The 24,029-nt window shown below is 49.7% G+C and overlaps 1 protein-coding gene across 1 annotated transcript; it reads left to right on the top strand.

Annotated features, from left to right (window-relative positions):
* The first annotated feature begins 255 nt into the window (after window positions 1-255).
* Window positions 256-23,870, top strand: CSNK1E (casein kinase 1 epsilon). The gene is made up of 11 exons (XM_075428130.1): window positions 256-494; window positions 4,600-4,687; window positions 10,655-10,765; window positions 10,914-11,062; window positions 11,742-11,970; window positions 18,330-18,500; window positions 20,252-20,400; window positions 20,918-21,110; window positions 21,214-21,353; window positions 21,741-21,806; window positions 22,328-23,870. The coding sequence occupies exons 2-10, from the start codon at window positions 4,612-4,614 to the stop codon at window positions 21,771-21,773; spliced, it is 1,251 nt and encodes a 416-aa protein (XP_075284245.1). The 5' UTR covers window positions 256-494; window positions 4,600-4,611; the 3' UTR covers window positions 21,774-21,806; window positions 22,328-23,870.
* The last annotated feature ends 159 nt before the right edge of the window (window positions 23,871-24,029 follow it).

Below are 24,029 nucleotides of genomic sequence, written 5' to 3'. Positions count from 1 at the left end.
CGGGCGGGCTGTTGCCCCACTCCCCCCACAGTGCCCCGCTGAGGAGAAACCTTCCGCGGGGAGCCCGGCTGAGGGGAAATGTCCCCTAAAATCCACCCCGGGGGGGAGAGGGGGGCGGCCTCCACCTGGCCGGGGATGAGGCGGGATGAGTGGGTATGGCGGGTGGTAAGCGGGCGGTTGCGCCTTTAACGGCGGGCGGAGGAGGAGGAGGAGGGCTGGGGCTGCGCTGGGTGACATCAGTGGGTTTGGCTCCGGGGCTCAATGGAAACTGGGTGAGCGCCGGGCTGCGCTGAGCACACGCCGGCTGGAGGGGACGGCGAGCGGGCGGGAGGCGGCAGGCAGCGCCGCGCCGCGCTGAGCCGAGCGAAGGAGGGACGCGCCGGGCACGGCCGCCGCCAGCCCTCCCCAATCCTCCGTCATCCTTCCCTCCGCGGCCGCCTGGTCCCCTGACAGCCGGCGGAGCAGCAGCCCCACACGGCCCCCTTCCCGCCAGGGTGGGTATGGGGGGCGCCCGCCTCCATCTTGGGGCGCAAACCCCGGGGGAAAGGCGGCCCCTCCGGCTCTTTGTGTGCGCGGAGGGAGGGGGAGGGGGCGGGCAGGGCAGGGCGCGATGCGCCGGGCCAGGGGGGCCGCGGGGGACAAAAGCCCCTTTGTGGGTGTGCGGGGAGGGGGGGTCCCCCTCCGGTGGCGGCGGGTTTTTTCGGGGGGGGGGGGGGGGGGATCCCCCTCCTTCCCCTTCTCCCCGTGCCGGGGCCCTCGCTGCCTGCTGGCGGGGCCGGCGCGAGGGGGTGCGAGGCCGTTCCGGGCGGGGGGCTGCGGGGGTCCGGGCGGGGGGCTGCCCCCTGCGTGATTTACCGCCTCCCCACTCACTGATGCTCCTTGTCTCCCTCCCCAGCCCCTCCCCCCCCCCCATCGCCTGTTTCGGGGGGTCTGCGCTTGGAGGTGGGGGGGGGTGGGGGTGGCGGTGTTTCCTTTTGTGCGGGAAGGGGTGGGGGTCCGCGGCCGGGAGCCGGGGGGGTGGGGTGGGACGGGGAGAAGTTCAGCGCTGTTCCCGGGGGTGCCTGCTTTTTGTTGGCTACCCGGAAAAATAACAGCCGGGCTAAGGCTGCCTTCGCGTAGTGTTTTGCCTGTAGGGGGTGGGGGTGTAGGGGACGTATTTATTATTATTTTTTTTTGTCGTGTCGTGCCCCCCCCCCCCCCCCCCCCCCCCGTTTTCCTGTTGTGGCTGTTTCTTCCTCAAATGTAGTCCAAATGCTCGGTACGTGGGGTTTCTCCCCCTTCCCCCCCCCCCAATCTTATTTGATGCTCTTCTTTTCATGAGTGTGAAAGGCTCTGGAGGGGTTGGATGTTTTGCATTTCAATCAAAATGTAATTTTTCCTCTTTTACCTTCCCATTTTTAAGCCAGTTCAAATTACTGTCTTGCCAGCCTCTTCCTTTATTCCCTTCGCGCACACACACAAACCTTCCCCCCCCCCCCCCCCACCATGTAAAGCCTTTTTATGGTCTGTGGGCAAAGCAGCCCCTGCTCCCCACACTTCCACCGAAAGCGGGAGCGGTGCTGGGCTCGGCAGCCTCCATTATGGAGCTGTGGGTTTGGTTTTTGCGTGGCCTTTGCTAGCCAGGGCATCTCCTCAACTCCCGACCCCCCTCGGGTGGGACCGAGGTGGCCCTCCTGTCCCCCCTCCTACCCCTAGGGACGGTCCCTGCATCTTTGGTCGCCATCGGCGCTGGCACAGCGGTGCGAGATCAACTCTATCGTGTGTTTATATAATGGCCTTTGTGCCCGTACGTGGGTATTTTATATTATATAAAAGGGGATTGGTGCAAAATGGTGTGTGTGGGGAAGCAGCGCTGGCGGCTGGATAGTAATTTTTTTTTTTTTTGAGGCTGTGTAGTATGTTGTAGGTGTCTGTGTAATGCTGGATGTTCACGTATGCAAACGCTCATGCGGAGCGCGCACTCACTTGGAGGTTGTATGTGCTTTAATCCCGTATGGAAAACTAAATGGTCTAACTAAATGATTGCCCTGCAGCCCCTGGGAACGATGGAGAGTGCAGAAAGGGTGGCAGGGCTGGGGGGGTTAAGCCTGCTGAGGGGAGGAAGGAAGGATGGCTTTTTAAATTTTACACCTATAAATATAATATAGAGTGTAATATAAATTTCTTATACAATAATATAAATTTTATACATAGAATTTTCTTTCTTCTTCCTGCGATAGTAGATCCAAAGATCAGATGATGAGGGCGGAAGCTGTAAATGGTAGGGGTACGCGTGTGAAGTAGAAGCAAATGTGGTAGATGTCTGAACTCCTGGAGCAGTTGCCGGAGGGTGGGGTGTGTGTGTCCTGCCCACTCCCCTTGCCGTCAATCCAGGCTGTTGCTCTCAGGCTGTCCTCCACCCAGGTTTTCTAAGCACACTTGTGTATGCTGGGGGGGAAGATAAGGCAAAATGACAGCTGTGCGAGACCGTGATTTTTTCACTCCATTATCCTGCTTCCCTCTTCCACCCCCTCGCCCCGGAGCATTTTTTAGATTCCCCTTCAGAGCCTGTTGCTTAATCGGCTAGAAGGGCTGCTGCCTCGCTGTGCGAGAAACCCCTTCTTAACCTGGCTCCTGCCTGTCCCGGAAGGGTGGGACCAAATTTAGGCTTGGGCCGGTGGTGTTGCAGGGCAGTGACCGCTGTGTCCTCGTGCGGAGGGGGCCCTGCCGGGAGCTGTTGCCCACCCTCTGCAGCTTGCTGGTCCAGGCTCGTCCTGGCTGGGAGTTGTGCTGGGGGTTTGCAGGCCTGGGTGAACATGGCCGTGAAGGAAGGAGGTTCGAGAGCTGTCTTCCTGATGGTGGTGTGGCGGGTTCCCGGGGACACAGACCTTTGATCATTTATTGGAGCAGGAGTGTAAGCAAGGCGGATGTGTGTTAATGTGGTTATACAGAACAGCAGGCAGCGGATAGAAACTGTGTCTGTTTGCTGCACCCTCACCCAGGTACGCCTGCCTCCTGGTTCGGTTCCCAAGGCTCTGCCTACATTCCTGGTAGTAAGAAAGTCAGAAATAGCCACAGGGTTTTGTAGACTTTAGACACGCAGAAACCCACATACATAAGTAAATACTAGGTGAGGGGACTCCACCTCTGAGTGTTTTGTGTGTGGTTTCTGGTGACTGGAGCTCTGCTTTCAGGGTGCACAATGTCCCCTGAATGCCTTGATAGGATTATTTCCCTGTACGTCTCTGCAGCCCGTCCATTCCTCTTTCTGTAATCCCATCTACTGGGGCAGGAGAAGCAGCTCTGGATTTATAGTGTGCCCAGAATCCGGTAGCTGGGATTATTTTTTTTTGTACTTGTGTCTCACAGGGCAGTTCCTCCCTCCTTTCCTTCAGTGATGCTTCCTTCCCACTGAGCTCCAGCAAGGGAAAGTTCCTCTCGCCTGCGTGTGAAAACATGAATCATTCCTCACCTTTCCTGTCCCCAACAGGCTCCGTGTATTTTGTAAGCTAAGAATGTGGCATTGCATAAATTAGGAGTGTGGCAAATCCCTCTAGAAGGAGACGCATTGGCTGTCTCGGTTCGTAGAAGAAGTTGGTGTCCACGGCAGGGGTGAGGGAAGGCAGGCTGTTAGCGGAGGAACTGCTGGAACTGTATTTGGCCAAGGTGTTTGCAGCAGAAATTGAGGTTGGCAGGGAGGACAAACTCTGTGGCTGTGGTCCTTCAACCTAGTTGGTTTTCTGTGGAAGGTGAGCAGGCTAAGCCCCAATGGGGTATAGCAGGTCAAAGGGTTAGCTAATCGCCTCAGGGAAAGGGAGGAGGAAAGGCCTGAGCTGCTAAAAACAAACAGCCGGAACATCTGGGTAAGCAACAGAGATGGAGAGGCTCAGGTAGACCAAAGGAGGCTGTGATCCCATCAGCAGAAGTGCAAGGAGATAAGCAAATGGTGTTCCTAGTCAGTGTGGGCCTCGCCTCGCAGGGTTTGGTGAAGCGAGATGTCTCTTCCCTGTTCCCTGTGCCAGCCCCTGCCTAGGGGCGATGGAGGCACTTGCTCCTGGCCGCCTGTCTGTCTCTCGCAGCTTTTGGGTCCTGTGTTTCACCACCACCAAGGTGCTGGTCTAGGGCTGGGCCAGAGCGAGCTCCTTCTCACAGGGTTTATTATGCTGTTATTATTTATTATGTTTATTATTCTGGTGTCTCGCATGGTTACCACTCTCCAGGTGCCCGGTCCTGTAGGTTACAAGGAGCAGTGCCGTCTGTCTTCATGGTAGTGTGAAGTGACCACCCACTGAAAACACCTTAGGAGGAATTTCCTGCCCCCCCACCCCAGCCTGTGAACAAAATGGTGGGGAGGAGACTCAATCCTTCTTCGTTCCCATAATGGGAACATGGAAGACGTGCTTGAAACGGTCATGTTCCTGCAGTGTTTCTAGTTCATGCTGTCCCTGGACATCCGGGAGATCAGGAGAGGGGACAGAGGCCATGTAGACAGTGAAATATTTCAGGATTAAACACTGCAACCTAGCCTCTGGGTGAAGTGGGGAGATCTCTTCTGTAGTCTTACATGATTCACTTCCTGTTTCTGCTCTGACGCTGCGCTTTCTGGGCTGCTTTTCTCAGCACGACTGAACCATGGAGCTTCGAGTGGGGAACAAATACCGGCTGGGCAGGAAGATTGGCAGCGGTTCGTTTGGAGACATTTACCTAGGTGAGTGTGAGTCTCTGTCCTTCCACCTGCAAAGCTGTTTTTCTCAATTACATCATTGTTCTGGGGTTGTTTTTCTTGCCTGTTGGTATTTGTGGGCACCATGTAAGGTTGGAGGTGGTGGAGGGAAAAAGAGCTTCAAGGAATACTGCTAGTTGCTCAGGTCTTCTGATGGCAAAGGAGGTGGGATGAGCTCAGCTTTGCCTTGCAGATATTGGGGACGCAGTGGTATTTGATCAGACTGATTTAGATGTGGACTGTTCAGGGCATGTTTGTCATATATCCTACTCCAGCTCTCTTACTTCCTTTGCTTGAGCCTTGGGTGTGTGGGTATAAACTGTAAAGAGTCGGTGGTGGAAAGGGAGGAGATTCCTTCAGCGCAGAAGGAATAAAATTTTGGTAAGGTTGGTAGTGGAAGAGGTGGTCCAGCACTTGAGAGAGAGAGGTCTGAGTCCAGGAGGTCTGAAACAGGTCAGAGAGGGTGGCCTGGTTAAAGTCCTGGGGCCCAGATCTGTTAGATCTGTAATGGGATTTAGAGTTTAGTGTCTGGAATGACCTGAGCTAGGAGCTCAATGGACAGAGCCCATGAGACGCTGGGTTTCCTGTTACCACGGCGGGTCACTTGGGGAGAAGTTCTTCCAAGCCAACATGCTGATGTGTAGATACATTCCCTGATGCTTTGCCTGCTGATGTTTTTTTATTGGCTCAAACCATGTGGGGCCAGAGTGGCAAGGCTACCCAGTAGCCTGATTGATCCCTCCATGAGAGCTGGCGTGGCTTTACCTGTCATCTGGTTCTCACCGCTACCTGTTTAGCTGTAGCCCTGCAGGCCAGCAGAATGATTGTCCTCTCCCTTCTTGGTGCTTCCACCCTTTGGGTACTTACAGATGGTCATCATATGCTCTTTGACTGTTGATTTGCTCAGTTGAGTTGTATTTTGCTTCCCAGTACATTCACCAGTCCTCACTCTTGCTGCTCCATGAGTTTTTCCCAGTTTGTCCATTTGCTGAGCAACTTGGAGCCTACACAGCATTCGAGGTGTGGCATTTCCAGTGCTGGGCGGGGAGGGGCTACCCTTGCGTGATCTGTAACGTGATGCGTCTGCATAGACTGCTTTGGGTCTGCTTGGCTTTCCCCATCACCAGCACTGTATCAGGTTGCAGAATTGGCCTTGACGCCACGTCAGCTGCGTTGGAGGAGATCTCTTCTAGGTTCCGCAACATCTTCCCATCCCTCCCTGAGTTTCTTTCGTTGAATGCCTCTAGTTCAGATTACTTCTCTGCGTGTTTGTAAATCACCTTCTGTTTTCCACCTCTGGCTTTTATCTCTAGTTCTCTCTTGCCTTATTATTCTCTCTTGATTGGTGTTGGCAGCCACTCTTGACTAAGTATCCTGTGGGAATCATCAGTAGCAGGCTTTGTTGCCACCTTTATCCAGAGCATGAACAAAGATATAAATAATGGATCGGAGATCCCAATTCCACCGTGTGCTGCCTTCACTGCAGCCTGCTCCTGTGTGTCACTCCTCTCTGACCCTGCAGCCAGGCAGTGTCTCGGGTGATGGTACTTTCAATTCCCAGGTGCTAAGAAAAGAAGGGTGATTGCCCAGTCACAGCATTTACCACTTGTGCTAGGGCTCGAAGCCTTCTAGACTGTCTCTAGGACAGCAGAAGTTGCCAGGATCTTGTAAAACATCTGGAAGCGTGTGGAGAAAGAAGGGAGGTACTGAATGGAAAGGCGTCTGCATCGCCTAACAGATCACCCACCTGCACGAGGGCGACGTGGAAGACACAGGCTCTGGTGAAGGGGTTGTGCCCGCCTTGCCTGTAACCAAACAACACGAGAGGCGGAGGAAACCCCAGTGCCCTGGTGTGGTGAGCACAGCGGCATGCCTCTGACTGCCGAGTTCAACCAAGTTACTTGAATGCAGTATCAAAGCCCTTGTGATGTTCATTGAGGTGCAAGCCAGCGTGTTTTGAAGCAGTGATAGCGAGACTTCTTGGAGCCTGGGTGACTCCCCAGCCTGGAGGGATGGGGCATGTAGTCTCTGATGGTGCGTCTGGAGGACGCTTGTGCTTGCGCTGTCCTCTCACGGTCTGTTCTGCAGACAGAGGGACTCATTCACAAGACTTCTGCACCGGATTCACCTTGCAGTTCTCTCTCTTGATAATGGTGTGGAGATGGAGCAGAGACAGATGAGCCCTGTCGTCTCTGGAGGGAAGCATGGGCTGTAGGGTTTGTTCGCAGCTTCTTCCTCTCAGAATGTTAGGGCCTTCACCCGCTCTGTAACCAGTGGGTGCTGCGTGTGCTCTTTGGGTTTCACTTGTGGGTTTTCTGTCAGAAAGGAATTTCCACATGGGCACGCACAAAGGATGGACTCCTGTTAGTCCTCTGCTGGGTCTTAAAGCACGATGCCTTGCTTCCATGCTCTGCGTTGGGGGAGAGATGTGCCATGGGGGGATTCCCCCAGCATTGGCTCAGCAGAGTGAGAAATAACATCCAGCTGCCCTGGGCCTTGGCTACCCTGTTTGACTCTAAAAATGCTCACTCAGAAGAGCGAAACCCAGTTTGTGGAGGTATTGCCGAGACCTGCAGGCTGTCAGAGGAGAGATGCTTTGTCAGAGGTGTTGGCCAAGAGGCAGGGCAGTGTTGCTGGACGTGGTGTGAATCGTCGGGCTGGGATGCACTGGAGAGGAGCTGGGGACGGTGGAGAGGAGCTGGGGATGGTGGGGCAGACAAAGCATGCTGGGACCTGCACTGGCTGGGGACAGTTCCTGGTGGCAGGCTCCTCCCTTGCAGGGAGGGGAGTGCCTTCCCTTTGTTTCCTGGCCTGTTAACTCTCTCTCGCCCTATCTGACTTCTTCCATCTGTTCCCAGATCTCCATTCTTCTCGCTTGGAGCTAGTGAGAGGGGAGCGAGGGGAGTGTGAGCGGTGGAGAGAGCGGGGGGGGATGTGCCTGTTGGCTTGCCTGATACGCAGGGAGGGCGGTGTTTATTGTGTCAGACATGCAGCAAGGCTTTCGCTCCGAAAAAGATCCTGTTTAGCCGGTGACATCCTCTGTCCCTGGGGCCCGGTTTCATACAGCTTGTGATGAATGAGTTGAATTTGTGCAGCCCCCACAGCGGAGTGAGACTGGGGGTTGATGTTAGGAATTATCCCCAATCCTACATAAGTCTCTCAAGTGGCTGAAGCTAGGCAGGCTCTGCTGCATTTGTCTGAAACGTGGTGCTTTCCAGTCTGGAGAGGGAGCGAAGAACTGTTGCTTTTGTACTTGTATCTTTAAAAGAGATGGTGATTAAATCATGGAACAAAGGATGAGTGAGACTCCTGCCCGTGAATTCCCTCCTCGCTTGTGGTAGTCTGTGTCTGGGTAGATCTTTAACCAAAAAATGGTAGAGGGAGCAACCTGAAGACATGTGGGGGGTTGGGGAGGGGGTGAGCCTAATGTGTTCAGTTGCTGACCCCCTCAGCAAGAATAGCTCCTCATTAGGTCCAATTGGTCTTACTTTTGCTGTTCCAGGCTGCAGGATTGGTTTTCTAAGAGACTGTAACACCTGTGTGTGGGCTATGGAGAGTGTGGGGCTGAAGGCTGTGTTGATCAGTTGAATGGCATATTCACATTTTGCAGAATCTAAGTTTTCTGGATGCTTACTCCTCTTTTCCCTTTTCCTGCTGTGTGTGCTCACAGATAACACTCCCCACCTGCAGACAGCCTAGTAGATGGGTGCATTGTCATCTTCCTAAACACACAAGGTAGCGTGGAGATGAGAACTTGTTCAACTTTAGGGAGCAGAGTTCACTCGAAATGCTAATGCTACCTCTGCCAAAAGTCAACAAGACTTACCATTGCATGTGTGTCAACAGATGGACTGAGAAAGGGAAAAATTCCCCCAGGGAACGGGCAAGGAAGCTGCTGCAGAGCATTTGGAGGAGTCTTCACAAAGGGAAGGAAGCGTTTGGATGTCTTGGGTGTTTCCATGCTGAATGAGGGCCAGTGATGGAACACTAATTTAAAAGGTAGATAGTAGTCTGGGGCCACGTTCTTACTGTGATCTGAGCCCCTTTCCCTGCTCTTTTTCTCCTTGCACTCCTGATGCTTGTAACAGGGGTCCTGTGGTGGAGAGAAGGGAACGCACAGACTTGTTTTGCTGGCCATCAGTTTTTAAGTGGAAAACGTCAACATCTTTCCACAAGTAACCATTGGACAAATGGCTCTAGCTCTCAGGATGGCTTTTTCCCTTTCCCTTCTCCTGGCTCTTGAGTAAAAACCCTTATTAAATTAATCCCATTGCTCCTCCTTCCCCTCCCTCAGAGCACCCTAAATAATTCCTGTCCCTCCTTAGTGTTTACAGCCTTCAAATATTTGCAGACTGTTGTCATGTCCCATTCTTCCTCCCCACCCTTCTTAGTTGTATCTCTTGTCTATGTTACATATTTAGCTCTTTTAATCTTTCTTAGTAAATCAATCCCTCTAGGCCCTGATCTTTTTTGTTCCTCTCTTACAAATTCCTAGCAGCTTCTCTGTCTCAACCTGATGCTGTAGTGTCAAGATGACCTCTTTTTGGTAGCAGGCATCTCGTGGCTAACTTTGTGTACAAACCAGAACTCTTCAACAGGAGATGGATCTGCTTGGGATCCAGGGGCGGAAGGGATCCAGCTGTGTGAACATTTTGTTTGTCTCTTTGGTCCCTGGCTCTGGAGCCGGTGTGTGAAAGAGGATGGATGGAGAGATCTGTCTGCAGCTGTCCTTGTGGACTCTGAAAGCCTGATCACAGGCGTCAGGAGGCACGAATTAGCCAGGCCTACCAAAACTAGCTATGGGATATCTACAAAACATCACCTTTGAGTCCAGCTGAAGTCTGGCATTGCGTGTTCTGGAGTAGTTTATTTTATGACAGTGTTTGGAAGCTGCTCATGATCAGAGCTGCTCTCTGATTTGTGTTTTGAGTGCAAGTCTTAATAGTTCCAGATATGAGGAAGGGCTTGTTTGTGTGTGTGGAGCAGGCATGGGAGGTGGGGAGAGAGAAGCAAGTCGAGTGTCATTCCTGTGACCTGTGTACAGATCTTCATTCTTTCCGTTTTAGGATGATGTGAAACATCTGGAATCCTCTCAGCTAGTACGAGAGAAAGACCAGCCTGTTCCGCCTTTGACAGTGCACTTTGGGAGCAGAGTGCTGGCTTTCGTGGCTGGCAGCTCAGTTGTTTTCAGAAAGAAGCGTGTGGGGTGGTGGGTTTGTGTCATCACAAACTATCTAGCAATACCTTCAACAAAGGCGTCTGAGTAGCTTAATTCACTACTGGATTGAGTTTGTTTCTTCATGCTTCTAATTTAGGATATAGCAAATGTTTCTGTGTTGGCAAAAGATAAAGGTATTATTAAAGCCCTCAGGAGAGGGAGAAGCTGGAGATTTGGGAACTGCTTTTATCGAGCAGGTCAGGGCTGTGGAGAAACCAGAGGTAGCTGGGAATGTTAGCAGTGTCTCCTCCTGAACTAATTTACTCTGTTGAAATGATGTACCCGAGGTAACCAGTAATTTTGCTCAGGAAGAGGTACTCCATATCACTGCCTGGGGGGCTGGCTTGGGTTCAGGGAGTAAGTATATGATCAGGGAGAGCTAAAACTTCCACTGGTACATACAGATCGGCCTCCCAAAGTCTGGCAAAGTTAACTCTCCCAAAGTTATCTTTTGAGATAACGAGGCAGTTAACACATTGTAGGACTGTTGTTCTAGCCTGTCTGCAAGATCAGAGCTGGTTTTCTATCATGTGCCTTCCTCTGGACTTGCCTTTGCAAATGGCAGCACTGGAAACTCTGCGTGAAGTTGAATTGGCCGAATCTCATTTCTGTCACCGAGAACAAATTTCAGGGCAAATCTTAAAGTTTTGGCATTTTTACGGGCCTTGTTGAAAGTTTTTAGCTTCACTAGTGGAAGCTTGCACAATCTTCATTTCACCCTCATTTCTATGCAGGAGCCAATATTGCAACTGGTGAAGAGGTGGCCATCAAACTGGAATGTGTCAAAACCAAGCATCCCCAGCTCCACATTGAAAGCAAGTTTTACAAGATGATGCAGGGAGGAGGTGAGATGGGGCCGGGGGAGTGGTTGAAGAAGGAAATTATTCTGGAGGGCCTTAGAAAGGAAATGATTTGGTGTTACATATGATCATCTCAGCAGGGGATGCAGCAGTTTTGCTCTGTTCCAAGGGCTTAATCTTTCTTTTTCCCCAGTGGGTATCCCCTCTATTAAGTGGTGTGGAGCAGAGGGGGACTATAATGTGATGGTGATGGAGCTCTTGGGGCCCAGCCTGGAAGATCTCTTCAACTTCTGTTCCCGCAAATTTAGTCTCAAGACAGTTCTGCTCCTGGCAGACCAGATGGTGAGTTTCCTCTGAAGCATTTGTGCCTACTCTCCTTTTCCTTGCCTCCCCCCCAGTCCCATCCCCTCTGCTCAAGAATTGCTGTATCCAAGGCTTTTTTTCATTTAGCAGCAAGTGGCTGCCAGGTTTCTATTTCCTGATGAAGCTGAGGGCCTGGCTTTTCCTGATCTCCATCCCTCCTTCCTTCCCCTGCTGCTCACCGTGTATTAGTGTTGTACACATAGATGCTTTTGCCTGTGTGATGAATGATTGGTGTTGCTACTTATCTTGACTGAACTGCCCATGCCCTGGGTTTAAGACCCTTTAGCTGTTCTGGACCCTCTCCTTTCTCAACCTGGCTAAGTTTTAGATGTTGACTGGTGTAAATGCTGAAGCTCAAAGTTTTAGGTTGTACAAACTTGCTTCCCTTTCTTCCTTGTGGTGCTAATGGTGACCTCCCTGGATTGAGGACTGGGCTGGTGTGCAGGACTGAATTCCACCTCCATCTCCAGATCCTTCTGCCTCCAGAGGGTGTCTTTTCCTTGGCTGTCATCTCTGATATTCTCTGGAAAGTGTCCCTTTCCCTCCTCTGACAGGCTGGTGTTCTGGTCAGGGTACTGTTTTTAACAGTTGCAGTTGTGATAAGTTTCATTCTCTCTTGTCTCACTATTTATTTATTTATTCCCCCCCCCATGTCTAGATCAGCCGTATTGAGTACATTCATTCCAAGAACTTCATCCACCGGGATGTGAAGCCAGACAACTTCCTTATGGGCCTCGGCAAAAAAGGCAACCTAGTATACATCATTGATTTTGGTTTGGCCAAGAAGTACCGAGATGCCCGGACCCACCAGCACATCCCCTACCGGGAAAACAAGAATCTGACTGGCACAGCCCGTTATGCCTCTATCAACACCCACCTGGGAATCGGTGAGCCTGCTGTTGTCCCTTGGTGGGACTGACCAGGGGGACATGGTGTGTCCCCAGGAGGAGGGCGGTGGGTTCTGTGCCTGGCTCTGTTGCTGACCTGTGTTGAGATGGTGGGCAAATAACTAAACTATTATGCCTGTGTTGCCTCTCCTGCCATTTAGGGCCCTCTGAGCTCCTGAAGGCAGAAATAGTCTACCAGTACGTGTTTGTGTGCTGTTTTGTAAAGCCCTGCTTCAGTATCAAGGCTGTCATCTCCCTGACTTTACTGCTACTAGCTCTGCCTTGCACAGTTTTTGCAGGTTGATTAGAGGTGTAAAGGAGACATTCGCAGGCACTGAGCCTTTAGGGATATGTGCAGTTGAAACTTCTTTTGTTGACCCCTGAGTGCCTTCATCAGTGATTACTCTGTAGCTGTCAGAGCTGGAGGATACAGGGCCACTGCAGTATGGTCATACTTCTGTTACCCACCATGGAGGGTGGGGACAGCGATGTGTTGGAAATGTACAAGAAGCTGAAATGAGGGGAGGCTCCCTGCTGCCTGGACATCCAGGTTTTCTGATTGAGGGTTAGCTGTCATGGGCCTTCAAAATATGTGTGTATCTGTGAACCACGCTGCCCCGTTCACCGCTGAGAGAGATTGAGGCAGGGCTTCCCTGAGTCTCTATGGCTGATACTGGGGGGATAAAACTAGGCTGGGGAAGAGTGCTGAGAGTTCAGCCAGGTCTTACACGGGTGGTGGCCATCATCCCAGGTTTTGTGAAAGCCTTGTGCAGGTTAGTAGCCGCTGCACTTAAACCTCCTGAAGTCACCCAGACTCTTGTCCTGGGAATGAGCCCCTGATGCACAACACCTGGTTGCTGTGAGAAACAGAGGTGAAAACCTCTTGCAGCTTTCTCTTCCGTTCCCTGACTAGAAACAAAACAGTGTGTGACCTCTTTCCTCTGCTAAACTTTGTCTGTCCACAGTGTGAGGCTTTTGTAGTTACCGTAGGGTCTGTTCTTAGCAGGCTGGCTTGGTTCTGCTACCAACTGGCAAATCCGAAGAGCAGAAGCATGGAAGGTGCCCTGCCTGCGGACCCAGGAAAGTAGCTGCTGTGCTCGCAGCTCGGTTTGTATCTCTGGGAGACCTTCTGAAATGTAAAAGTTGGGAATTTGGAAATCAGAGTAAGGAACTCAAACCTTTTAAACTAACAGCTTCCACAGGATTTTACGTCCTCATTCTTCCTAGGGAAGGCTTCCCGTTCTCCCCATTTGCAGATGGTTTCTCAGAAATCTGGAGTCAGGACCTGACCTGCAGTTTCCCACTGTCTTCTTTGCTTAATACTGTATAACTGTAGGCTGAAAATGCCTTATTTATATTGAAATGGGGAGTGTTGTGTGTTGAGAGTGGGCTGTGATCTCCTGACCTCTTCCACGTAACTAAAAATAGTTCTCATAGAGCTTCCCGAGTTGGTCTTCTGTATTTTGGCTTGACCTGCTTATATATAACTGACTCTCCATTGAATTCTCAGTCAAGATTTCCACAGCCATGGTAACTGCCACAAGGAGACATGCACAAAATAATTCTCACTACTATGTCTGTCGATTCTTTTGTTTCTGCCTGCTCTGTCTGAACTGATCACGAGAGGCTAAACGTCTGGTTGTGCGGTTGCTTGGCGTTTTTTTTAAGGACTTTATTATTTATTCCACCCCAGCTTAGCCCTTTACTACTGGTGCTTGGCTTGTGTATCAGGATGAACAAATACAATGTCTGAACACTAATCCAAGGGCAAATCACATATGTCATTGGTCTGAGCACAGCCGTTACTCGCTTCATGCCCTTTGCTTCAGGAAAGTCTGGGTGTGAGTTACTCTGCGCAACAGGTCTCGGGTGTATTATCTCCACGTTGCAGATAGTTCCCCCGAATGGCATAAAGGTTACGTGACTTGCGCAGAGGAAAGGGGACAGGGCTGTGAGGGTTGCAGTTGGAGTTCCTGTTGCTCAAGACCTTGCCACAGGGTGTATGACAGACACGTTTGTGAGTTAGCAGCATTGCCATGGGAACCGTCATTCTGAATTTTTTTACTTTTCAGAGACTGAATTATCTGTCTTAATGTTACATTAATACAGTTTAGGGAGAGGGAAGGAACCAGGTGCCGGGGTATTCGTGTGACGGGAATAGCAAATGAATAAATGCCTTTATTTGAATGTGCAAGCTAAGGGTTGGGCATTCCGATGTCTGGAGGAAACACATTCTTCTCCCAGTGACTGGGGGAAAAAGTAGGAGGCAAGATCAGGGAGGGTTTCCACAGCTGGAGACTTGCCATTGGGGGAGTCATTGGAGTGTGCAGGCTTTGGTTCACGCATTCCAGTCAATTTTCACATGCTCTGGGGATGAGAGTCCCTTGCACCCTCTGGAGCTTATAAAGTCTGAAATAGATGCCAGGGGGTGCCCAGGAGACAGTCTTGGAAGAAGCCTGGTGGGATCTGTCTGGATAACAGGAGGTGGGGGGCAGTTGCTCCCCAAACGCGTGTCTTAGATGGCATCAGTGTAGGCTGTGCAGATCATGAAGTTCTGCTCATCCTGCCCTCTGTCACCCATTCCAGATAATTTTGTGTGTTCTGAAAGGCTGTTGCTGTGCAGTGGGGAGAGAAAGGGGAAGTGTGGTCTCAGCGTGTGCAGAATTAGATCTATCGTCAGGAAAACCAGTGCTTGGTTAAGACTGCTTGCAGATGGATCATTTCAGCAAAGACAGCTGATTTCTAGGGAGTCCTGCGTGGGAACAGCATCACTTTTGGATAGGATCAGGGTGGAGGGAAGCACTGTCCTGGAGGCCCTTTAGACTGCAAAGAAACAAGTTTTGTCATGGACCTTGTGACCAAGGCAACAAGTCCTCAGTCTCCTGTCTTTGCCTGGGCATGTCTTCTCCAGGTGGCTCACTGTCCTGCTGCTCACCCCTGACTCAGCTCCTCTTGAGGACCCTGCTTTGGGAAGAGAGTGAGGGTGTGGGCTGGCTGAGAACCTCCCTGGGAGGGAACTGTCAGGAGATTGCTTGCAGAGCGGGTTAGGTTTGAGAGATCATGCTGGGTTGTGTGGGGAGGTGACCTCGTGTTTTCTGTTGGAGGGGGTTTTGTGAGTGAGGGAGGAAAGGATGAGTGTCTTACAAAGGCAGCATCCCCCCCATGTAATGTAGGAGAGTTGAGAAGCTGAAATGAAATGGAGAGAGGAAGAGTGACGTGGTGTCACAGGTCATGGCTGTAATCCTCCTTTTGGACTGACTTGCTTTGGGCACACATTCATGTCACTTGTCTTTCGCTTTCTCTTTTCAAACTGTAAAGTGAGATATTTTTTTTTGTGCCTGTGTCCCAGGGATGCTGTGAGAGTTAGTCAATGATTGTAAAGCTTCTATAAGTGGAAAGTAGTGATATTAAATAATGTTTCTATGGTGTGTGGAGGTGAACTTTTTTTTGCCTAACTCTACTTCACTTTTGGTGTCTAGTGTTATCTAGTAGGATGTGAGTATATGAGGTCAGGCAAAGGTAAAAAATGTGGAGATGTTTAATAATGACTGAAGATGAAACAAAGAAATGGGCTCCAGGAACTGTTGTTCTTCACCATCATCCAAGGTTTAATTCAGGATCTTGTAGGCAGGGTTACAGGTGAAAGACAGCTACAATATTTTGAGGTAGCTTGATAACTGTGACCCATTATGTTGGTGCTTTAGGCTTGTCATAGATTTGAACCTCACTGAAATTCTTTAAGTGAGCTACAGTGACCACATGTACCTGAGATACTGGATGTCGGGGATGCAGCACAATCGGACATTTGTCATTCACCATTTTAATAATCAGGTGTTGTGCTTGCAATTGTTTTTCCTTGATCATACTGCTGTATTAAGGCACAGTTAAGGTGTTTGCATGCATGTAATAGATACTAGTGAGCTGCCCAGTTTGGTGTTCTAGCACCTCTCATTGCCTCCAGTAAAGGCTTGTAGCATCCTCCACTGATTTCAGGCTCCCTAACCTCAAGTCTCTAATTCTGGACTTCCCCAAATCATTAGGCATAACGTTCACAGAATGTCGCCTGTTCTGGATGGGGTCGGTGGCTGTGCTCAAAGCTTCTGGGCTCCACGCAAGTGGAGGTGTGTGGTCCAGCCTGGCTTAGTCGGTATGGAGTTCAAGATTTTGGAGGCAAGATCCTGATTTACTCCTAAAAGGCAGATTTGCTTGTTCAGTAGGTTTCTCTGGTTCCTGCCCTGCCTTTCCCCACTCCTCTGAGGGTCATCACCATGCTCTAGACAGGGAACCCCCAGGTAACTGGCTTTAAAGCTACAGCATGAATAAGTCAAATGCCAGCAAACTGCAGGATTGAGGATACCCTCATCTCCTGTGCTTTCAGGCCCTGGATTTGCATTCTGATTCCATTTTCACATGCCTTCTGTCTCAGGATGTCGGTCATTATCAAATATTGTTTAGTTTTATTTATTGTGTGTGCATGGTATGTAATCACAGCCCTCTGAGAGTACACGTATCCCAACCTTAGGCCAAATGCAAAACCGCATGTTTCTTTTCCCTGCTTCCTTCATAGCGTCTAAGCATCTCCCAGCCAGTCATGTAGTTATCTTTGGCAGCAGCCTGATAAGATTAGGAAGTATTAGCCCCTTTAAAGTGGGCAACTTGAGGCAGTAAGTTAGTGAGGTCAAAAAATGCTGTTACTTCTGCATTCTTAAAGTAAGACACTTTAGGGATCTGCAGGGCTGCTTTTTCCTCTACTCCTGTCTTGGAACATGGTGTTTTTACGGAATTTCATGTGCTTTGACCCAAAGGTTCTTTCCTTTCAGTTACGGAGTGACAAGACCCTCCTTTACAACAACTACAGTGCTTTCCCCCCCCCCCCCCCCAATAGTTTTAACTTGCCAAGCCCCCTAGTTCTCAAAAACACTAAAAGGTTATGAGAGAGATGCAGGAGGAAGAAAGGCTGATGGTGACCCGCAGCTTATGTCAGTACATCTGGATGTCTAGATCTGTGACCTGCTGCAGCTGCTCCTTTGTGAGGGTTCAGTTCAGCTAGCAGAGTAAGGGGCAGCAGTAAGAATCTACTGGCCTTTGAATGGGGCCGGTGGTAGCATGTAACTGATACTGAGAACTAACCCACAGACCAATACATAATCTGCAGCATCTTCCAGGACATGGCACTAAAGCCAGCAAAATGTGCTGTAGTAGTAAATTAATCCAATAGGTGAATCTCTTTAGTCTTTCCTCTACCCCTGTGCTCTCCCTCGAGCCAAATTTTGCCTGTTATCTATGTACATTGTTCTCCTCAAGATGGAAAGTACTTTCTCCAAAGTGTTTATTGTGTATTATTTGGGAGGGGAACAAGGGCAAGAGCTTCTTGGCAAAGTTTGTAGGTGAATTTGTAGGCATATTGGAGGAGCTGGGAGGAATTTCAGAAGTTAACTAGTCAACATTTCTAGTTGCTGAGATTCTGCATCAGCTCCATCTTGAGCTAACTTGGAACTTAAAATGGCTTGGCCATTCCAGAGAACATGTTCTATGTGGAACTTTTTGTTTGGGAAATGTTTTTTTTGTTTGTTTGTTTCATAAATAAGCATCTAAAAGCAAGCCTTCACAATCGCAGGTAATGTTAGCGGCAACCCTTGCTCTGAGTAGAGTTGGTAGTGATGCCAGTTACACAGTCATTCCCCATGTGGAGGGGAACCTTTTGTTCAAAGTATACCTCTGTATTCATGCCTCTTTCCTCCACAGCTTGAGAAATGCCACCAATCCAGAAAGGTATTTGCACAGTATTAAATGTTAGGCTTCTCTAAACTATCAACAAAGTTGCTTACCACAAGAAGGGGTCACTAGTTCCTCGTTTCTGTCCTGTTCAAAGAGTATCAACTGGTTAATCAGAAGATGTGTTTGAAAAAGTTGTGTTGGGCTTACCTCTGTTACATGACTAATCCCCAGGGTGAAGTATCATTCTGGGTGGAGGACTGTAGGTGCCCTTCCTCTGGGACTGGGAAGAGCAGAGTAGGCAGTGTCGCTGCAGCACTTCTTGAGCTGTTGAATTCTTGTGTGAACTAAGGCTTGTCCAAGTGAGGAGGAAGTCAGAGTAATTACTCATTTATGAAGTGGGTTGGGCTGTATGGGGAGAGGAGCGCTTTAACTCTTGCAGTATGAACATCCTCACAGGAATTTGTACTGAAATGTCTTCTAGGAGTTTGTCTATTCGTAGAAATCTACCAAAAAGGGAAGAGGGATTGCTCTTTTTTTTTTTTTTTTTTTTTTTTTTGTTCCATGTTCACCTCCAAAGCTCTGTGATTGCCAAAGCAGTTTTGGTTGTTGCTCACTTCTTGCTCCTTTGTAACTTCTCACAGAACAAAGTCGCCGTGATGACCTGGAGAGCCTGGGCTATGTGCTCATGTATTTCAACCTGGGCTCGCTGCCCTGGCAGGGCCTCAAGGCTGCCACCAAGCGCCAAAAGTACGAGAGGATCAGTGAGAAAAAGATGTCAACGCCCATTGAGGTGCTCTGCAAAGGGTACCCTTGTAAGTGCTCTGATCTTGATGGCTCCCTTGTCTGATGCATGGCTTGCTCTCGTGGTGAAACCCCATGGAATCTTGAGTCCTGAAGGGCAATGCCCAGTACCCCCAGACCAGGATGTGCTGCTGACACCAGTGGCGAGAAGGATAAGACTAGAAAGTTGGACTAGATGATCTCCAGAGCTCCCTTCCAACCGCTACCATTCTGTGATAAGAGACCTGTGGTGATACAGTTCTGGTTCAGAAGTGGGAAATGTGTTTTTGTGGAGAGTCGAGCCTTGTGTTAGTAAGGGTGTGAGAGTGCCAAGAGGGATCTTTTGGACCTCAGAAACAGTATGGAAGGGGGGTGGGCAGTGAGGTGAGAAGGTGTGCTGATGATCCTGAGTTTTCACTGGGTAATGAGGATGAGGGCCAATTGTGATGAATCCCAGAAATAACCAGGCAATGAAGCAGCAAATGCAGTTCTTTGTAGGTAAATGTGGAGTGATGTGTGTGAGAGGAGACGGAAGGTTTGGTCCTCATGTCATATGCAGACTAGTAGGCTCTGAGCTGACCAGTGCCACTCACCAATGAGGTGTTGCAGTTACAATGGACAGTTCTGTGAAAGCATCGACTTTGTGCTTAATGGCTGCTGAGGAAAGCGGATCAGGTGTTGGCAATTACTAGGAAAGAAAAAAGCTCAAACAGTATGCATAAACCTGTTAAAGGCCCACTCGCACCTTGCATGCCCTGTGCAGCTCTGGTCCATCCCACTATTTCAGAAAGGATGCAGCAGAACTGGAAAAAGGTCCAGGAAAGGGCCAAAAGGGTGATCAGAGGTGAGGTGATTTCTATACAAGCAACAAGGGAGTGGGCTGGAACCTGGAAAAGAGGTGAATAGAGAGGCAGTGGAAGTCTACATGCTTGCTAAGCCTCCAGAAGTTTGGATGGGAACAGATTATTTGGTGGCCTCAGTTCTTGTATTGGAAGAGAAACAAAGCTGGTTCCTGCCAGCTTCAAAACAAAATGATGTGGTTCTTCACACAGCCGGTAGTAGATGTTTGGAACTCCTTCCCAGAAGATGATGTGGATTCTTAAAGCTTACAGGAGTTCAAGGAGAGACTGGACAACTAACTACATGGAAGAGAGATCCACTGAGGGTTATTAAATAATTAGAAAGCACATCCAGATCAGGAAGTTCCCTGAGCTGAAAATAAGTGGGAACTGGGATGATGTCAATGTAAGTGTCAGACATGCTTACCCTCGTCATCCTCTTCTGTAGCTGTCTAGAGGCAAGACAGCCTGCTCAAGACAGGCTACTGGAGTAGGGGGACCTCTGGTCTGGTCCGGTTTGAGCTGAGCACAACTAGTCTTTCACAATTCACGTCCCGTCCTGTCTGTGCTGTTGCTCTGACCTGTATTGGTCATCTTCACACCATGTAGGCCTGGCTTCCCAAAGCTCACCTCTGCCTGTTCTTTAGGGCTGCATTCCTACTCACCTTCAGCAGGCTCTCTGACTTGCTACCTCTCGCTTGAAGAAGCAGCCAGAAAAGAGAGATGTGTGAGCATTTCCCCTGGTCAAAATAGGGATGGAATCTTCTCGGTGGCTGAAGCACTGCAACCAGCCCCCTCTTTTTTTCATCACGCAGTTCTGTGTTTGTGCCGTCCTGACCCGGCACACTGCTGCTGAAAGGCTGCGGTGGGGCTGCGGTGGGTCTGTGGTGGGACCAGGGTATTTGGATGGTGTTCCACAACCAACTGTTCTCTGCTCCCTCCAGCTGAGTTCTCGACATACCTCAACTTCTGCCGCTCACTGAGGTTTGACGACAAACCTGACTATTCATACCTGCGGCAGCTCTTCCGCAACCTCTTCCACCGCCAAGGGTTCTCCTACGACTACGTCTTTGACTGGAACATGCTTAAATTTGTGAGTGTGTGTGTGGGGGGGAAGGGCTGGAGGGCAGGGGTTGATTCGTATCATGAGGGGGAGGAAAGTTGGAAACTGCCTGTCATTTGTGCTTACCCCTGGTGAGCAGTTTGAGAAAGGGGACCAGGTAGAGTGAAAAGAGCCAGAGTTGTTTGGTGGTGCTAACTGGGGGGTATAGCTACTGTTGTATTAGTGAGTGTGTCTGATGGACCGTGTGTGTCAATAGATTCATAGGTAGGTAGAGATAATTTTTCAGGAGAGAACTATATTTGAAGGTGGGACACAGATGTGGATTGGAATGACAGCTGTAGTACCATATGTTTTCTTCTGTGTTTCTTCATGGAAGACAATGAGGCCCTCTCTGGATGGAGTGGAAGATGGTGGGGGGAGAACGTGTTTTGGGGATGGAGCTCTGCTTTCTTGGTGCGATGGAGCATCGTGCATTTTCTGTCCGGGGCTGCTGCTGTCTCTCCTGCCTGACAGCCATGCGTGGCATGGGGGTTTCTCTCCTCCTCAGGGAGCAGCTCGGAACCCCGAGGATATGGATCGGGAGCGGCGAGAGCATGAGCGAGAAGAGAGGATGGGGCAACTCCGTGGGTCGGCCACGCGAGCGCTGCCCCCCGGCCCGCCTGCTGGAGCCACTGCCAACCGCCTTCGCAATGTCACCGAGCCCATGGCCTCCACCCCCACCTCCCGAATCCAACAGTCCGGTGAGTGGGGTGGGAGAGCTGCGAGAGGGTGCCGCCCCTGCTGTTGGCTGGAAGCTGGAAAGATTGACTGGTGTTCTTGTCTCACGTTTCTGTGAATGGACAGGAAACACGTCCCCCAGAGCAATCTCAAGAGTGGACAGGGAGCGGAAGGTCAGCATGAGGTTACACCGAGGAGCTCCTGCCAACGTCTCCTCCTCTGACCTCACAGGGCGGCAAGAAGTGTCACGGATTTCAGCATCACAGGTAAGTCCCTGCTACGATGTTGGTGGCCTTGGCCTGCGTGTCCCAGAAGGACTAAGGGGCCCCACAGCGGTTTTTATCTATCTGCTGGAGCTAACATGTGCCTGAAGCTTCTGCAGTGTGGTGAGCAGACTGGTACCAGGTTACATCTTCGCTCCTTGGTTACATATTTTCTGGAGGCCATGCTCAGTGCAGTCTTCTTAGCTCTGCTTTGCTCAGAGTAAGCCTTCATCTGGTTGTCTTCCAGACCGCAGTGGTTTGGAGAAGTGGGACAACAAACTCGTGGGAGGGAGGATATCCTAAGAGAAACAAGCAGCCTCTCTGTTCTGGTGTCCTTCATGCCTCTTTCTTCCTCTCCATCCCTTACCTACTCTTTCTTTTCTCTTGTAGACAAGTGTGCCATTTGATCACCTTGGGAAGTGAGGAGCAATTGCCACTGGACCAGTGTTTGCTTAGGTGAGCCTGTCCTCGTGCCTGGGATCCACCAAGGATGGAATCGTTGGGATTAGGGATTAGGTTAAAGCTTTGATGTTGCTGTGAGGGATTGGTACACTTCCTTTCCCTTCGCCTTACTTTGAGATGTTTTGGGGCTTCAGAGAGAAGAGTAAGGTTGGCTGCCAGAACCTTGGGGGCATGGATTATCTTGGGTGTGAAGGTAGCTTCCATTTCTCCAGGAGGGTAGAGAAAAGGTGCTGGGCCAGGGAGCCATTTTCTTAGTTCCTAATGAACACTTTTCTGGCAGTGTGACTGGGGAGGAGAATGCTGAGCCTGTAATCAAGTGTGCGAGATTTTGCACAGCTAGTGAGTGCCTCTTGTAGAGGAAATAACAGTAGCTGGAGAAGGTAACTCTGAGGGGCGGCAGGAGTGTAGAAGAAAGGGCTGATTTGATTTGTTACACTCCAGTAAGTGCTTGGCAGAGCCTTTTCTCCTAATGTCCTCTTCCCTTTTTCTCATTTTTATTTTTTTTCTCTTTCTAGTGTCTTCACTGTATTTTTCTTTTAAAAAACAAAAAAAACCCAAAAAAACAAACAAAAAACTAAAAACGACAAAAAACAAAAAAAGAAACCCCGACAGAATTTTTCTTTGCCAACGACGAGGAGTCAAGCTGTGCCCCCGCGCTGGTGTGAGCCGTTTCCGAGAGGGTCGCCTGCGTCCCCCAGCGCGAGCACCTCCGAGAAGCTGACAACCTGGAGCCATGCGGGAAAACCTCCGAAGCCCCCCCAGCCCTGCCGATGCCTACCCCCAGCTCCCTCTCCTGACTCCGCTCCTGGTCTTGGTTTCTCTCTCTTTTTTTTTTTTCCCCCCTCCATCTTCTTGGATATCTTCTGCTTTTTTTTTTTTTTTAATTTTTATTTTTAAATTTTCAAATCATGTGTTTCCTAGCCATACAAATTTTAACTTTGCTCTCCTTTTTTTCTGAGGGCAGGGAATGGTGGGGGGGGGTGGTTTTTTGTTTTGGGTTTTTTTTTTTCTTTTTTCAGGAGCGTTGTGGGCCAGGAGGGAATCAGATTCCAGCCACACTTGATGGTAGGAGTCTGATTTTTATTATTATAACAGAATTTATTTTCTCAAGCATTAAATTAATTTTAAGCTGTGAGGGGGAATTGTGGCAACGGCCTAATCACTGACTCGGGCTTCCTTTCCTTGGGTGGCTTCTCTGCGGGTTTTTTCTGGCTGTCGGGAGAAGGGCCAGACTTCACTGATCCAAGCGGTCCTCGGCGCCGAGGGATCTCTATGGAGTGGTACCTGGTCCCATGGAAGATGGGAAGGCTGGAGCTGAAATACAGGAAGATGAGAACCCACTTCCCATCCCTGCAGCGGGGTCTTTTTTTTGTCTGGCTGTGCGTGTTTTTCTATTTTAAATTTTTTTTTTAATTAAAACTTGTTTTAATTCCTGCGGAGAGAGTGTGGGACTTGAGGAGAAGAGAGGGGCATGCAGAAACTGGAGTTTGGTGTTCTTTCGGAGCGATGGCTCTTGCTCTCTCCTTCCCTCATGCAACCCCCGAGTAAGATCCACCGTACATGCACAACCCCTTCCTGCCCTCTCCCACCCGTATCCCCTCCTCCCCCCCCATTTTAGTTGTTTTTAAATATAATTTAGGAATACTCAAGCTGCTTTGTGGCACTTGGGCCTTTGAAACACAATGATCACCACTGCGACCTATGGCCTGTAGCAGACACACTGTCACCGTAGTGTGGAGCCGATGGGTTGTTGGCAGGGCGGGGAGGGTGGGGTTAGTCTTTGTTTTGTTTGTTTTTATCCTTTCTATTTAACACTTTATTTTTCCTCCCTATTTTTTTCCTAATTTATTTACCCCTCTTACTGTCTCTCTCTTTTTTTTTTTTTAATTAAAGAGCAAAACTTTTTATTACTTTGTAATTTAAAAAAACAAAAAAAAAACCTGAAGAACTTTGGGGGGGGATTTTGTACTTTTTTCCTGTGTAAATATTGGACTTTTTTGAGCTTTATCGTGGTTGTTAATTTGAAGTAATAAAGTAGAAAATGATAAAGTGACGCCAGCATCTGTGATTTCGTCCTTCCCTGGCATCCTTGCCGGGAGTGACATCTTACATGCAGGAAGCTCTGTCTTGCAGCCGAACCTGTTCCCGAGTTCCAGGAACGAGTTTGATCAGAATTACTGGAAAAAAAGGCACAGGGCTGGAGCGCCTAAAAATAAA

Source organism: Opisthocomus hoazin, chromosome 8 (genome assembly GCF_030867145.1).
Source record: "Opisthocomus hoazin isolate bOpiHoa1 chromosome 8, bOpiHoa1.hap1, whole genome shotgun sequence".
Taxonomy (NCBI): Eukaryota; Metazoa; Chordata; class Aves; order Opisthocomiformes; family Opisthocomidae; genus Opisthocomus; species Opisthocomus hoazin.
Note: the sequence above shows the minus strand (reverse complement) of the source record. Positions and strands in the feature narration are given on the sequence as shown.